Source organism: Micrasema longulum, unplaced genomic scaffold, assembly GCF_059751315.1.
Source record: "Micrasema longulum isolate JH-2025_06_02 unplaced genomic scaffold, ASM5975131v1 h1tg000375l, whole genome shotgun sequence".
Classification (NCBI taxonomy): domain Eukaryota; kingdom Metazoa; phylum Arthropoda; class Insecta; order Trichoptera; family Brachycentridae; genus Micrasema; species Micrasema longulum.
In genome coordinates, this window is record NW_028277576.1 from 86,496 (window position 1) to 104,478 (window position 17,983).

Here is a 17,983-nt window from a genome sequence, read left to right on the forward strand (position 1 = left end):
ATAGATTCTAGATTGACTAAAAAGTCAGAACACAAGATATGTGACAAATAAGATAGCGAGGAAGGTTTCTCTTATGGGAAGAATCAGAAAATATTTTTGAGGGTTAAAACTTTGGATGATTTTCGTTCTCTCCAAACGGATATATTAAACGTATCTGAATGGGGAAGACGAAATAAATTATTGTTCAATATTTCAAAATGCTCAGTTATGTCTTTCACCAGGGCCCACAAAACGCTATTCTTCCGCTATAGAATGAATCTTATGCGGATTGCGAAGGTTAAAGATCTAGGCATCACTTTTGTGAGTTCCCTGACATTTCATGATCAGATCGAAACAGTTTGTAGTGGTTCATTGAAGATGTTAGGATTCGTCTTGCGTACTGCTAGGGTTTTTGGTAGTACACGAGTACTGAGAATTCTTTATAACTCGTTGGTGCGAAGTAGACTCGAGAGTGGCTCGATGATTTGGGGACCGTGTGAGTTGAAGTACTCTCTTATGGGGGAGAGGGTTCAGAAGAAATTTCTTCGGTTTCTCTACATGAGGGAGTGCGGATATTATCCATGGCTTTATCCCACTGGGTTCCTCCAGGGTGTGCTCGGTTACAGCAGTTTGAAGACTAGAAGGAATGTGTATTTAACAACGCACTTCTTTCGATTGTTGCGCGGTATTATTGACAACCCTGAAATTATGCGGAGCATTAGCTTTTATGTTCCTGATAATTACCTTAGACAGCGTCAACATAGACTGTTTCACATTCCAATATACAGGACCAACCTGCCAATGGTTATGCCTGTTGGAAGGGCTATCTCTATGTTGAACAATATCACTTTGGACATTGACATTTTTCACGTCTCTGAGGGAGTTTTTCGTTACAAGATTCTCTTACTTTTTTAACATATTATTCTTTGGATATTATGTATACTAATGTGTTTTTTTTACATATGCCTAATTTTACCTAATTATTTATATATGTATGAATTAAGATATTTTATTTTGTAATGTACATATATATGAATAAATAAATAAATAAAGATATATAACCGCAGATTCGTGCCGGATGATTTATAACTCCATAATTGTGCCTCGTATAAATTATTGTACTAGTATTTTGTTTTTGGCAACTGAAGGGGAAAAAATAAACTTACTGTTCCGCAGAAGTATGAGAGTAATTTTGAAAAAAAATAAATTCACCAGAATAAAGTTGATGCTGAAACGAGCAAAAATTATGACAGTACGTCAATTAATATATTTTAATGTAATGTTTTTTGTTCATAAAATGATTAATGGTTATACCTCGAAAGATTGACTCAAAAGGTTTTTTCTAATCAATGTGAACAAGGATATAAAACAAGAAATAAACATGAAGTAAGACTACCATTTCGCAGGAAAACAAGTACACAGAACTCGTTGATGCACCGAGCTGTACAGTTATATTACGAGGAAATACCATTGGAAATAAGAGAGCAAAAAAATATTATTTCATTTAAATGTCAATTTAAAAAACATGTGTTTAGCAGATAAATTTTCGTGTCAGCTTTATAGAAGTTTTCTTTTTAAGTGTACGTATATCGTTTGAAAAATGTTATGTGTTTTAATAATAATTAGATAGAAGTTAATATTAGGACATTCATTTATTATGTTTGTACTATTTAAAGACAAAATAAAAAAATAAAAAAAATAAAATAAAAATCTAGCCCCTATTTATATTTTTATTTTTATTTTTTTTATTTGACAGTGAAGTTTAGAGTTTATACTCTATCCAACCATTTATTTAACTTTTGACAGCTCGATTATGTATCGATTAGGGATGTCCTAATGCGTTACCGAATCGATTTCTCATAAAAACCGACTTTATTTATGAAAAAGTTTTAATCTCAACATTTTGTAGTTTATAAACATACCCAGACGTTTAAAGCAGAGTTTATATTACGAAAGCGCTGTAGTAAAACTTTTTTTTTTAAAGTCTTCATTCAATAAAAAATATTGCAAAAAATACATCATTTCTTTACAAAAGAAACTTTAAATACAGTCTCGATAAACTCCTTAATTGGAGTTTGTCATTGGGTGCAGGAGTTACAGAAAACCCAAATATGCATAGGACTATTTTATTGTCGTAATGTAAATTGAGAAATTTTGTGTCGCGACACTGTCAGTTTGTCGGCGACAATAATAAACGACAGCGACCACGGCGCCATTAAAATTCCATATATTCTGACGAACCGTCAAATTAGTTTTGGCCATAGACAATCGATAAGTAGTTTTTAATAAATATTTGATATTTTCACAATATTGAATCAGTTAGACATTTATATTTCATGTAAATTAGTCGTATTCATTATTAAGTGAATAAAAATACTGTGGCTTTCGATAGAAAATTTTTTTTTTTAATTTCCGGTTTTAATTTAATTCACATTTTACATTTTTTCATGAAAAAAATCAACTTGTATAATCCTCGTTGCATAAGTAGGCTCAATAAATATCGGAGCAAAAGAACATGTCGCTTCACTATCGTAATGAAAAAAACATGAAGTATTGCATTTTTAGGTCTATGGTTGCCTGTCAATAATTACGGAACTTTATAGGCGCCCATGTGTCAAAAGTTAAATAAACGCTTGGAAATACTGTAAGTGATATTTTAAAAACGAAATAAAAGGCAAATTTATAAATTTAGAAGTTAGATAACAACAAATCTCGCAGCTACCGAGCGCATGGACGGTTGAAATTCTAGACCCCATTTACTAAAAGATGTTTGATAGTTGATAACATTTACATAATGTGATAAAAATAATATGATAGCTAACATCACACAAAGTCTTGCAGCTTCAAAACGCATCGACAAATGGAATTTCAACAACATAAGAATGATTTTAAAAAGTTAATAATAAAAAATAATTTAAAAAAACACAATAATAATACAGAATTGATATGAAATATTTAGTGCATGATTTTACACAGGTTCTCAATTGATATTATAAAATTAAGGCTAAATAACATAATTCACAACTTGATAAACACAAATTTTAAGTGAACATTTTATCAAAAATTTAAGTAAACAGTAGTAACCAAAAATAATGAATTGTCAATTACTATATACATATTTACTAATCAATTTGCATAAATAACCCACAAAAACAGCTAAGAGCTATCAGTTACATTACTTCTTTTGAAGGCACATTGACATTTGTAACAAAATTTAAATAGAGAAAAAAATTGTCCCGCAATTTAGAGATTGATAATATAGTGGTGATCTAAATAACCTCTTTCGGCCTTTGTCGGAGTAACATTGTGGTCTTCTAAAGGGACACGGACTCCGCCCGGGACGCGTTGTCGAGTCGGGACTCCGGGGTCTGCAACCGCGACCGGATCGCCGACTCTCGCGAAGCTGGGTGCCGCTCGCGCAGAGTCCTACAAAAAATATTAACGAGTCAATAATTTTTTTATAGCGGTCCATTCGTTTGCGAGGAGAACGGCCCACATCAGGACCGCGATTATAAAGGCTATCTTCATCTGCACTACCTCTATCTACCGTGGTATGTTACCGACTTGTCATCACGGCATCGTATGATCGAATCCAACCAATGTATGACCCCGAAAATGTAGTCTGTGTTCCGTACTTAATTAAAATTTTAAATAGTTCTCATTTATATTTTAAATAGACTTCTCTGATACAAAAAATCCCAATTCAAGTAAAAAAAAAATGCTCGCTTGATTGTGATTTTCATACGACTTTTGACAATTACCGAGACGGTATGCTTATTGATAGTCCGCATTTGTCTACCGAGCGGTTACAAAGCCGGCTCCTTTGACGTCTCGACACTCAGGAAGATGATAAAACCGATGGGAAAAATTTAATAACTAAATTTATTTTTTAAAGTCGTCTTCAAAACCGACGGTCATGTCAAAATTAAATTCGACTACAAAATGGACTTATTTCTGTCTCATATTTTTAACCCTTCCGTTACAATTTTTTTAAATTTTTTTATTTTTATTTATTTCTTAAGTTAGCTTATATTGAAACTAATATAAACTATTATGTACATTTACATCATCTACATATATTTACATTTCCTTACAGTAACTTATACATTTATTTTTAAATTCTTTCAGACACTTTTCATTCTTCATACATTCAGGCATCTCATCATACATTTTTAAACCCTTATACATCAAACAATTTTGCGACTCAGCTCTTTTCAATAATGGTAGTCTTATTTTATCCTTTTGTCTAGTAGCATATTCATGACAATTTTTGTTTAAGACAACTTTATCCTTAAAATATTTTGGTAATTTATCATGAAAAAATTTATGTATAAATATCAACATATTAAATTTAAGTCTCCTTCTTACAGATAACCATTTTAGTTCATCTCTCATTTTTTTTACATTGCTATATTTATTTTTCTTAAGAACTATTCTCATCGCTTTATTTTGTAAAATTTCTAGTTTATTTAAATTTCCTTCGTTTGCTAAAAATAATATTGTTGAGCAGTAATCTATATGTGGAAGAATGATTGTTTTGTAAATTAGTTCTGCAGTATCTATGATGTAAGCGCCGTTGCAAATTGCACTTAATTCATGAATATCTCGTCAACTACTTTGAATATCACAAAAAAAAATGTAATCTACAAGTAATCCTTTAAACTTACCGACGTCGGTAACACTGGGTAAAGGCCTACCATGCGTACTAAATCAGTTTAAGATAAAAGGACGCATACTTGGGTACTAGCGTCGGTTGTCTGAACTGAACTGTTGTCCGTCTGTGTTGTTCTTGTCCCGTAGAAGGGAAATGGTAAATTACAAATCTAAATAGTAGACTAACTCGAGAGAACCGCGCGCCGACCACGCTCCAGGACCCGTTTCGTCCGCTTTAAGGTCTGTGAGATTGTTAGGACGATTAAGGTCTTTGCATAGGATTGTTTCTACTGTTGGTATTAGGAAAATGGTTTTTGCAAGGAATTCAGTACTATGACGAAAAGTAATTTCGCCCGAGTTCGATAGGGATCATGTTAGGATCTGTGTTAGGATTTTGCCGGTAGTGTCTTGATAATTTGATGTTCCACTGTGATTTGTTATGGATACGTATAGTTTTTCTTCTGTTGATTGAGTGCATGTTGTATAGGGGAAATTTTTCCAATGTTTCCTATATGTATTTGGGTTTCGTGTCGTTTGATTGATTTGTTTGTATTACTACGTTCTTCTTCCTTTCCGATGCGGGATCTGGAGCGTGCGGCCGCGGTCTCAATTTGGAACTAACACTGTATTCCTCCACTGTCATACTGGGAAATTAGAAAAGGGTGGTTGTGCTGACCATGTGTATTTGAAAAGTCACCGAGCATTTTAAGAGTTTTGTGCATAGGGTGAAAAACTTGTTTATTGTGTATGCAGACAATTGGTAGAATTCCATATTTAATTTGGTAATGTATCCAAAATACTCGTAAAACAAGTTTATTGGATTGTAATTCTACTTTATTTTTTATAAAATACACAAAGGGTATATTGTGACGCGTTTCGTCTTGTCGTCTTTTTAGGACATTTTCAAACCAACTTTGTATATTTTATAAAAAATAAAGTAGAATTACAATCCAATAAACTTGTTTTATTTTGGATACATTACCAAATGAAAACCTTGTATTGACTAAATACTGTAAGTGATTATTTTAATATGCATTGAGAAAATATAAATACGCTAAATTACTAACATAACTAACTAACTAACCATCACGCCATTTCCCCAGAGGGGTAGGCAGAGAGGATAGAACGCCACACCACTCTGTCCTGGCACACTTCCTTTGCTTCCTTCACATTCATACATCTTCTCATGCACGCAAGTCGATTATTCCGACTTTTCACATGACCACTTTCAAGAATTTGTTGTACTTGATCATGCCATGTCTTTCTCGGCCTTCCTCGACTTCTACAACCAGACACATTCGCATCATAAATCTTTTTAGCCGTTCTTTCATCATTCATTCGCTCCACATGACCGAACCATCGCAAAAGACCTTTCTTAAATTACTAACATAATAGTTTTATTCCTATTTTTACACCTATGTGAGAAAATGTACAAACCATTGAGGTAGTGTTATAAATCTTTTCCAAGAAGACAGAATTTTGGATAGATCGTCATCCCTATCACCCAGTGGAGCATAGGGCATTGCTTTTGAAAACAGGACAGGTAATTTATCAACAATATTTTGAGTTTGTCCAAATTTTTGTAGACAAGGACTGGCTTCAACTCCCCGGGGAGCTGTTTATATTAACATTTTACAACCATGAAGAAGTATAGAAATTGAAAAAATAATATTTTCAGGCGTTGCCTAGTATGTAGGTGAAATAATTCAATTAGATGAATCTCACCCGCATAAATAAAGGTTTCGGCTCTTTAACTTCACAAACATCAACAGATGAAAGAATTGAAGGAATATAGATGTTCAAATATAGGCAGAATGGTGAATGTTACACAGTGTGTAAAGTGGCCACTTAAACCAGCCATTGACAGGTCATAAGCCCTGTAGATGCCTAGACTTCTATATTACCTTCTCTTAAATGTTCTTCATCCCTGTTGTAAAATGTATTTTTTAATGTTACTGTATCAGTGTCGACTGTTTGTTTCTTTAAAATAAATAAATAAATAAACATAAAATGGCTAGTATTTAGCTGGGTAATATTGGAAAAGAAATTTCTTCTTTCCTTCCTATCCCCTCTCTCTTCGTAGTATAGTGTTATTTTTTTTTTATATATGTATTTATTTTTGTTAATCTTTGCTTTAAAACTTTGTATAAAATTGTAAGATTCAATATGTCCATGTATTTATAATTTTCTCAAACTGAACGGTTTGGGTAGGTAGGAAGAAATTGCCATAAGGCAATATGCCCGCCCTTATATGTATATATATTGTATATCAGTGGCGAACGGTGACTTTTTTTATAGGTAAGCTTTAATTTTTTTCATAATTTGTACCTGCATGTACATACATACATACATATGAGTAATCTCGCAAATGAGTGGAGGCGTATAAAAAAAAAGTATTTACAGGTACACGGATTCTTTTTCTATGGTTTTGTGTAAAAACAACTTCATCTCTCCAGCTCCAGTTTCACCTGCTGGCAACAGAAGACGCAATACCTTCTTATTTTTAATCAAAATAATTTGAACCAACAAACAAACAACAATGAATAACTTTGCGTAATATGTAGGTATATTCTCCATCATTTGAAGACAGTACATGTATGCAAAAGTTTTAAAAAATAAAATATGTTAAAAAATAAGGATAATAAAATAAGTATATTCAGAATTCCTTTTTGTTTGGCACTGATTAAAAACACCGTATATTTGTTTGTAATTTACATTTTACACTGCAAATATTTAGGTACTAATATAAAAGAAAGTAAACATTTTATTGTAAGACATCACTCCCATTATGTACACAAAAAAAATAATCTTTTACGATATTTATTTTTTTTTCTGAAATTTTTTTAAAAAAAAAGATTAGATTTAAATTAATTTATTTATGCCAAAATACATAATTTTAACTTTACATATTACATTACATAACATAACAGCAATAACATTCATTAGAAATATTCGCAATAATATTGCAAAAAAAATGTCACGTGACCGTCGTGACCGCCGCGCTGCGCCGCGCCGAGCCGTCAGCTTCGTTTCCTTCTAAACTGAGAATGAATAATGCGAGAAATTGACGACACCGAGCGAGGCGCCACTAGCTAAAACGCGTGGACTAAAAAACTGGCGTCATATGTCAACAGAATACTATCAAACGAAAATGGTCTTTAGGAAATAACGCTCGAAATGCTACCCTCCAAATAGAGAAGCTCGAAATAATATCTGTAATCTGCGAGTGAACTTAGCGAGGAAAATATACGCACTGGGTTTTCGAATGTTAAAATACAGTATACATTTTGTATTGAAAAATAAGCTGCAATAATCGGAACCAGGCAATGCGCTGGGTTGGCTTTTTTGAGGAAGATATAAACAGTGGCGTTAATTTATAATAAATATAGATTATTTTATTTATCCTCCTATAATTAAAACTACTATAAAACATTATTATTGGTAGTGAAATATAATGGTAAGCTGCGAATAATCAATTATATGGACGGTTCGCCCCTGTTGTATATGTATATAAAGTGTCAAATAAAATAAAAAGAAAAATAATACTTTATAAATAATTTGTTTTTGGAGCAATATAATAATATTAATAACACCTTTATTTTATCAGTTGGTTGGAAGAAGTTGGAATTTGGCAATAAATTCACAAATGTATAATTTATAAATAAAGAAATAAACAAAACTATGTATCCAAAAAAAACAAAGTTAAATTTAATAATATATTTTTTTAAAAATTCATTTCTTTTCTAAAAAATAACGAGTGGGATTAATTTTAATGCATTACATTACAGAGCTTGTATTGAAAATATCAAATATTTGTTCGAACTCATTTCCATACCCATGTATTCTGGATATGGGCGAATGCATTTCCAAGTTGGTACGAAAATTGTTCCAATTAAATAATTCTTTACTTTTATTGTACCTACCAGGTATTCAAATGGAATCAGTTCAAGTAAAGCAATATAAAGTAATATGGAAGTCTAGGTATCTACAGGGCTTATGATCTGTCATTGGCTGGTTTGAGTGGCCACCTCACACACTGTGTAACATTCACCATTCTGCCCATATGTGAACATCTATATTCCTTCGTGTCTTTCATCTGTTGATGTTTGCGACGTCAAAGAACTGAAACCTATATTTATGCGGGTGAGATTCGTGTGTCTGGAACTCTAGTCTATACTCGGTCAAAATGAAATGCCGATTGTTCAACTCTTGAATAATGCCAGTACTCCTATATGGGTAAAATAAACCAAAGTAGGGAACAAAATGCCCAACACTCCTCTAGTGTTGACTGCTGCCAACAGGCCGGCTTCTCCTGAAGAGTTTTGAGTGGTTTCCTCTCCACGTGAGCAAATGCTGAGGAGTTCCCGATTGGCCCACATTAGTATATCCCTCCTGATCCCAGCAGTTAAGATAAATTTAAAGAAATTTAATTGCAGAAAAATCCATTTTTTAAATATAAACCTTGTATATTGTAAGCGAGGTAAATAATGAAGAACGCCAGAGTATAATAAATCTCGACACCAAACTTCTTCTTGTTTTTTCAACTCCAAGTGTGATAAGTTAATATTACCCGGCCCGGATGTGACTGAGCGCCGCCTGTCGGCCGTCCTTCTGTCTGCCGACCCTCGCCGGTGAAGGCCGGTGAACACCCTGCGGGAGAAGATCGAACATCAGTTCAGCGGGCCTCTTTATGTACGGACAATCATCACATGAGACGGGTCGCGGGAAGCGGTCGGCTCGGGGCAGGAAGATGTGGAAATTCGGGGGAGACCTAGGTTCACCGTCGGATGAGAGACGGCAATCAACGCTGGAAGAAAAAATTGAAATGATCATAACTGCTTCGACGCGAGATCCCGTGATTTATTTTTATATTTTTATTAAAGAAGGTAAAAACATGAACAGAAAATATAAAAGGAAAAATAATGAAACCCACTAAACCGCAAAACCGGCTTGTCCACGGGTTTTTTATTTTTCCTTTACAAAGAGAAACGTTAGAGAAATTATATGAATTTAAAAAGTAATAGAAACATTATTAAGAACTAAAAGCATACCTAATTTTTACACAAAATTTATTTATAAAAATTAAAATAGATGTCATTAAATGATAATCAATATAAAGCTTTGTTACACATTCACCATTTAATTATTTTTTTCTTAAAAGCTTTGTCAACATTTTCTTTTAAAATCATCTTAGGAATCTTATTAAAAATTTTAGTAATTATATAAAGAAGTGTTCTTTGGCCATACTTGTTTACAAACCTCGGTACTGACGAGCTTTCGCATTGTGCACCCCTGCTTTTCAATTTGTTAATTAATGATGTTGCCAAATCATTCTCTTACTCTCGTTTTTGGCTCTTCGCGGACGAAAACAAAATTCTCAAAATAATTCAAACTTTACAAGACTGCTTTCTTCTTCAATCAGACATTAACTCTTTTAACCGATGGTGTAAAGTCAATAAATTAGAACTAAATATTAAAAAATGCAAAATAATGTCATTTCATAGAACAAAACAACCAATTTCCTTCGAGTACCTATTTGAAAACTCCAAAATTGATGTAGTCAAGTCAATCAGAGATTTAGGAGTTGTTTTGGACTATAAACTGACATACAACGAGCATATAGATAATACAGTAAATAAATCACTGAAATTACTCGGCTTCATTAACAGAATATCCTCTGATTTTACTCATGTCCGTACAATCAAAACTCTTTATTGCTCGACTGTTCGCCCTCTTCTAGAATATGCCTCAGCGGTCTGGTCTCCATTCTTTGTCAATCGCATAAATCACATTGAATCAGTCCAACATTGCTCGCTTCGAAAAATAGCGTGGATGCTTGGACTAGAGAGAGATAATTATTCTTATGCTGAAATAGTCAATGTTAAATATTTCTAGTCTACAAAAACGTAGAACTAATATTGACTCCATATTTATGTTCGGCATACTAAATGGTATAATCGATGTTCCATCATTACTGGGACAAGTAAAATTCAATATTCCGACTCGTAGATTGAGAAACAATGAAGTACTGTTTATCGATCAGCATAGAACAAACTATGGCCTAAATTCTCCAATGACCCGCCTTTGTCGTATTGTTAACTCGAGACAAGATCATCTGGACTTTTTTGGTTTAAGTTTACAAGGATTTAAACGAGCACTAAATAAATAGTCCAGATCTTGTCTCGATGTCCCTTATGTTTGTCAATGCTTGTTTCTTTTTTTTTTTAAATGTTTTAAACTATTCTTTTATTGTAATATTTAAACCTTATAAATTGTATACATGGACAATGTCCGTTAATAAATAAATAAATAAATTGTGCTAGCCTTGTATTATGTGAATGTAAATGCCTTTTCTGGTAGTTACTATCAAATCGGTATCTAATAACAAATTTGAGCCATAGAATAGCATTTACGGACAGGCACCCTCGCTTTTTAAAAAGTTCGGGTAAATCTTTAATTATTGAGTACTTGAAAATAACATTTTTATATGTATAAATTGTTTGTATTTATTTGATATGTAATATATATATTCTTTACTAACTTTGTATACTATGTGGAAATCTGTTATTGGTTCTGAGTTTATACACTATATCTGTTTGTTTACTAAAAATATGTATGTAGAACTGTTGATTTCCCTAATAAAATAAAAATAAAATAAAATAAACTCTTCCTTATCAATTCGATCGTGATCTGTTAATTAATTTAAGAGCCGAGGTTTGTAAAGATTGAATTTTTTAATGTTGGTTTTACAAGAAAGGCCCCAACTGGTAATACCGTACCTAATAATTGATAAATAAGTCTTAATCTTTTTATTGGTACAAAATATTTGATTCTAAACGTGCTGCCTATAACTGTCCTTAATCTTTTACACAATTTGGTAATATGTTTATCCCATTTAAAAAAATAGTGTCTATTTTAGTGATCATTTAACTCTAGAAAGACTCACGACACGATCGATCGGGCGTGCGGATCGGAACATGGAATGTCGCCTGTTCTGGTAAGGACGCACAGTGATTCAGAATACGATATTACGAGCTACTGAGGGTAAAACACCCAATAACTTGTAACAATAAGTGGGTGTACCGGCAGGTTGTGCAGGCGTAACTCCACCAGCACCTTGGCTTGGCGCCGACCAGAGCTCTTCTTGTAGCCAACTGTGCAAAGAATTCATCCTTTTTTGAGCTACCTTCCATTTTGTGGTCAGAACAGCGGCAAACACTTTTGTTTTTTTTCTTAATGTCTCCGACTAAGACTGACCTTCAGTACAGCCCCGATTGCTTTTGAAAAGGCTGGTCCGAAGGTCGCGAAAAAGTCAAGATATTGTATAAAATTAAATATTACAACCAGAATTATCTGAAAGCATTTGATCGAGTTGATAGGAAAAAATTATGGATGGTTCTATCGGAGTATGGAGTGAGTGACAACCTTGTCCGCGCTATTGCTTCCTTGTACAAAGATAGTGTAGCGTGTGTAAGGGTAAATGGGTCATTAACTTCCTGGTTTGACATCCCTAAAGGAGTCAAACAGGGATGTGTAATGTCACCGTGGTTATTCAACATATACATGGATAAATGTATGAGAGAATTGAAAAGTATGGGTGTGGGAGCGAAAATGAGTAATCTAACTGTCAGCTGCCTTCTGTACGCCGATGACGCAGTCCTCCTAGCTGACAGCGAAGAGGAACTGCAATCCTCGGTTACAAAGGTTTACGAAGTGTGCAAGGAGAGTGATTTGCTAATGAATGTGCAAAAGTCGAACGTCGTGGTCTTTGAAGGAAATGTAACTATGACTGAATGTAAGATTGTAGTAAATGGAGATAGTTTGAAACAGGTCGAAGAATTTGTATATCTGGGTAGTATGTTTACTAGAGATGGAAATATGGACAAGGATATTGAAAGGAGGGTTAGTGCCGGTAACAGAGTTAATGGTGCCTTAAAGTCTGTCGTAGCAAATAAGTGTCTATCGCAAGAGGCTAAATTAGCAGTTCATAATGGAGTTCTGGTACCGACCCTAATGTGTGGAAGCGAAGCATGGAGTTGGAAAAAAAAGGACGAAAGTAGACTGAATGCTGTTGAAATGCGATCCCTCAAGCGAATGTGCGGAAAAACAATGTATGATAAGTGCCCTAATGTCGAAATTAGAGCAGAATGCAAGGCTGAGTTAAGCATTATCGACAAAATTAAGAAAGGTTTTTTGCGATGGTTCGGTCATGTGGAGCGAATGAATGATGAAAGAACGGCTAAAAAGATTTATGATGCGAATGTGTCTGGTTGTAGAAGTCGAGGAAGGCCGAGAAAGACATGGCACGATCAAGTACAACAAATTTTCGAAAGTGGTCATGTGAAAAGTCGGAATAATCGACGTGCGTGTATGAGAAGATGCATGAATGTGAAGGAAGCAAAGGAAGTGTGCCAGGACAGAGTGGTGTGGCGTTCTATCCTCTCTGCCTACCCCTCCGGAGAAATGGCGTGATGGTTAGTTAGTTAGTTAGTTAGAATTATCTTCTTTTAAAAAAAAAGAGAATACAATTCTATAAAAAAAGGCTTCAACTAAAGTATTTCAATATTTCTTTTTTTTTTAAGTATTACCGAAGGCATAATTTTAAGTATAAATAAAGGAAAATGTCACAAAAATGTATGTGATTCAATATGCTTGTATTTTTTTTCTAAAACAAAAAATTAAAATTCAGCCTCGGCCACTTTTATGTTAGATGTATTATCTTCAAATTATTACGACAAATTTTTGTTCAATAAGTAGTCTTTATTGAGGTCCCGATACCTAAGTTTAGTCTAAACTTGAAATGGCGTAATCTGCCGGTCTAAAAGTAATTATATTTTAGTTACATAAAACTTTTAAGTATATTTTTTAACAGAAATACCTGTAAAGACATATTGTTTATATCTAATTTATGTTTTGTTTTTTTATTAATGCCCGATTAAAAAAAAATTCGTTTAAAAATGGAAAAATCGTATGATTTCTTAATTTTGCGTTCGTTTTTCCCGACTACAGCCTTAACGGTCAAAATTTCAACGAATCGACTTAAAATTTACAGTGGGAGCTCGATGACCAATACGCTTCTTTAATCACATACAATTTTTTATTTCCAAGGTATTGGGTTTTTACCCTAAGTAGCTCGTAATGTCGTATTCTGAATCACCGAGCGACGGTGCGCCGAAAATGTATTCAAAGGCTTCAGAATTATAAAGGCCGCCGCTTCGTCGAATGAAATGCGGCGTACCTTGATCATAATGCATCAGATATGGAAAAAGGCGCCGATCGCACATCAAGCATACCGACGCACCGTACTTTGTATTGCAATAGCAATATGAATGCGTTTCTAATTGGGTGACTATTACTAAATTCACACGCGTAATACGTAATATTTTCTCACCCGGGCGGGCGAGTTCGCCCTCCTCCGGTCCGCGGCCGGCTGCCCATTCTGCGAAGACCGCTCTCGGAATATCGTCCCTCCGAATGACGGTGTTTGAGGGAAAATGCGACACGTTTCAACGTGAAGGATGTTCCCTCCACTTTATACTGGAATATGCAATAGCGCCGTACTGGAAGGCTGTCGGATACCCGACGTAACGTTGACGTTGCGGAGTGATCGATCCGTCATGTCTTCAGTTTGCAGCGATCTGGGAAGAAACAAACACATAACAATAAATTACAGATCGCACATGAATTAACGAGTCATTATACATATATATTTCTCTCACACCGCCGAATGAGCGCTCGGTGTATTGTCGCAATTTAAACCTTTTAACTTTTAAATTTAAACCGTGTCCAGTCCATTCTCTTCGCAGCCGTGTGTTGCCATGCTAACTAAAACTCGCTATCGGGGGAAAAATCAGTAGGTACCTTAACCCATTGACTACTAAGCAGTTTTTGATAATCTAATGAGAATAATACTCGAAAGAAACATATTTTCCAATGTAGAAAGAACTCACGAAGAAACTGGCTCGTACACAGTAAAGCAACAAATAAATACGATGTAACATTTTTTATGCATAACGTTCAGGGCTACTGAGGTTGACTGCTAAGTCAATTTAATAATAGATTCCTGCAAGTGTGAAGACTGTCCAGCATCTCAAGGTCAGTTGCCATTTTGTAAATGCAATAAATTTCACAAATAAATAAGGTAGGTTTTCGTACAGCAATTTTTTAGTAATTTTATTTTTTATTCATATAGAAAACCAACAGTTCCACAAGTTAAACTAAGTAACATAAGTACATAAATATAATACAAATACAAACAATAACGTTCAAAGAATAAACTATTTTAGTATTGTAGTACCTGTCAAGCTTTATAAGTGCTAATTTCAGTACCTACTGTTAGTAAATGTTTATAGTCTACAGTCTACATCATAAAATATAGTATTTTGTACTGAACAAAACCTACGGAAAAAAGAATAGTGGTTTGTTTTTTAAACATCTCGTTTCATAACGTTCAAATGCGTTCAACCATTTTTTCTGCATTTTTTCATTATGTACTAGGAATGGCCAAAAAAGCTTTATTTTGCGTTTTCACCGTAGTGTTTGTGCACATCGGAACTAAACAGTACTTGTATCTTATAACTAATGACATTTTATGAGCATTTATTAGTTAAAACAGTGTAAAACAACCGATTACAACAAAAACAACACTTAGGCTATACAAATTCGTATGAATTTGTTTTAACGGTCAGTCAAATTCGTAACGTGTGACGTCACAAGCCCATGCGGCATCCGAATGTTCGTTTTGGCGCCAATTCAAAGTATACGTTTTTAAACCACTCTGAAAAATTAACGCGTGGACACAAAAAAATAAAATCTGTACAGTTACCATTGTAATTTTTTCTCTTTTTTTTTGCAAAATAAAAAAAAACCTGAAAATACCCTATTTCGTACATACGAAACTAGAGATAAAGTTAAGATTACCAATGAGAAAAACAGAGTTCTGAAACTCATTCTACAGGGGAGAAAAACTGTAAGATAAAGAAATAAAAGAAATTGAAATAGCCATGAAACATTTGTTATGAATTTTGTATAAAAATGTTTCTGAGAAGTTTTTACTTTTAAATGTTATTCAACGTTTATATTTTCATTCATTGTGATTTGTGAACGGAAATTCGGTGCAGTTTATTTTTGTTTACTCTGTTAAAAAATTAATTATGTAATAAAATAAATAAATAGTATGTTCTGGTTAGAATATAATCTGATGAGACAATTTGATAAATTTCTTTTCCATGTTTAAATACCCATTTACCGATTCGCCGAGTAAACTGCTAAGCAACGATAATTCGTTGTTGTTAATGTTAATACGGGCATTAAAGTCTAACCATATTATTGCTGACGTCATGACATCAATTTGAGAACTTGCTGTTGCTCTTTACTTTCCTGTTGGTGATAGTATAAAACATTTTCAAAAAATAAAAATTAATTTTCACATAATTAACTTGATTTCACTAGTTACTATTTTTTAAAGAAATTGTTATATTCCCGTATACTGCGCATATTACTACAGCAGCAATTGCAAAGAAAACACGTTCATAAATAAACCAAAATAATTATAAAGCCAATTATGTTTTTTTTTTTTTTTTAACTCAATATTGAATGCAAAAGTACTATTGATAACTGCCGTTTTTAAATAATGGATTTATATGGAGCAACCCGAGAAAATAAAATGAAATACCAAAATAGTTAGATAAGCAATAAGTACCTACGTCAGTAACAAAAACAAACGATGAAAAACTTTTTTTTTTAAAGAAGAAGTCTAATAGTCAAGAAACTTTTGTTATCGTTTGTAAAGTTAAATTTGCAATTACGGTTTGAGGATTTTCATAAATGTTTCATGTTTAAATTAATAATAGAAAAAAGAAGATAAAATTTGGATTAAAAAATTGCGTTCAAAAGAATGCTCCTCGCTGAGCGAGAATAATTTTCAAAAAAGGGTTTGTTTTCATTAAAAAGTATGAAAGGAACTACCGCATGACAATCAACATTTCAGCTGGGATTATCCATCTCGCTTTATCCATTGTACGTGAACTATAAAAACCGTAGTGTGTTTTTTTAATTTTTTATTTTATTTAGTTCTACGATAGACATAGTTTTATATATATTTACAACAAAATATTTACATCTATACTTATTCATACATTATTTATTGCTATTGTACACTTATTATCCTAATTTATAATATTCAACAACGTTAAGGCTTGTCCTTGTCAGTACCGAGGTTTGTAAACAAGTATGGCCAAATAATACTTTATCAAACAATTACTAAAATTTTCAATAAGATTCCTAATCAGATATTAAAATAAAATGTTGACGAAACTTTTAAGAAAAAATCATCTCTTATATGTAACAAGGCTTTATATTAATTATTATTTTATGTTAACAGTAATCTATTAATTTTTTTAAAAATAAATTTTGTATAAAAATACGTACGATTTTAATTCTTAATAATGTTTATATGACTTTTTAAAATTATATAATTTCTCTAACGTTTTTCTTTGTTAAGGAAAAATAAGAAACCTGCGGGCAAGCCGGTTTTACGGTTTAGTGGGTTTCTTTTCTTTTTTTTATTTTCTGTTCATGTTTACCTTCTTAAATAAAAATAAAGACAAAAAACCGTTTAATATGTACATTTTTATTAGCTTATTTATATTAACTACTTACAATAAATATAACCTAGTATTGTTTATATGTATATATACTCATCATATTTAATTTTAAATATATTTATACTATTTTTATGCTTTCTGGCTTTTTTCCTCAAATAACTATATTTATTCATTAACGGTTCAGAGAACCTTTTTACAGAAAATGATTTACAGAAATAGTCACAGCAGTGAACAATAATTATGTAGGACATAATATGAAATAATAGAATAACTAAAACAAAACAATTTAGTGAACATATTATACAAAAAAGTAAAAAAGAAACATAACATCTCTAAATAAAAGATTACATTAACCATGAGAAAATTTTATGTTCTAAATAAAAATATAACACGGTAAAGTTGAGAATAACTAGATAATAAAAAAAATAATAAAATAACACTAGTACATGAAAAAGTTTAAGTTTTTTAAGCGAAAAAATAAAAAATGAAAAAAACCTCAATTAACTAAATGATACCTTTATTTAGTAAAATCACCATCATCAGTTGGTTGGCAGAATTTGCCATTTGGAAATAAATTCCCTTGTACATAAGGCAGTTCTGGGACATTGCTTTTGATTTCTTTTCCAGTCTTATATTTTTAGATCATTTTGTTGGATCTGCGAGACATTTCGCTTGTAATAATCGTTGTGTGTTTCTTTCCAGATCGACGATGTAATAAAAAAACTCACTATTTTTATGAATTATAA

At 32.7% G+C, this 17,983-nt stretch overlaps 1 protein-coding gene across 1 annotated transcript; it reads right to left on the reverse strand.

The window, feature by feature from the left end:
- Positions 1 to 2,658: 2,658 nt before the first annotated feature.
- Positions 2,659 to 14,472, reverse strand: LOC148282132 (uncharacterized). The gene is made up of 4 exons (XM_088225598.1): positions 14,352 to 14,472; positions 14,024 to 14,270; positions 9,203 to 9,439; positions 2,659 to 3,405 (listed from the first exon to the last, which is right to left on the reverse strand). Exons 2-4 carry the CDS (start codon positions 14,068 to 14,070, stop codon positions 3,294 to 3,296), a joined length of 396 nt encoding a protein of 131 aa, XP_088081724.1. The 5' UTR covers positions 14,071 to 14,270; positions 14,352 to 14,472; the 3' UTR covers positions 2,659 to 3,293.
- Between the last annotated feature and the right edge of the window lie 3,511 nt (positions 14,473 to 17,983).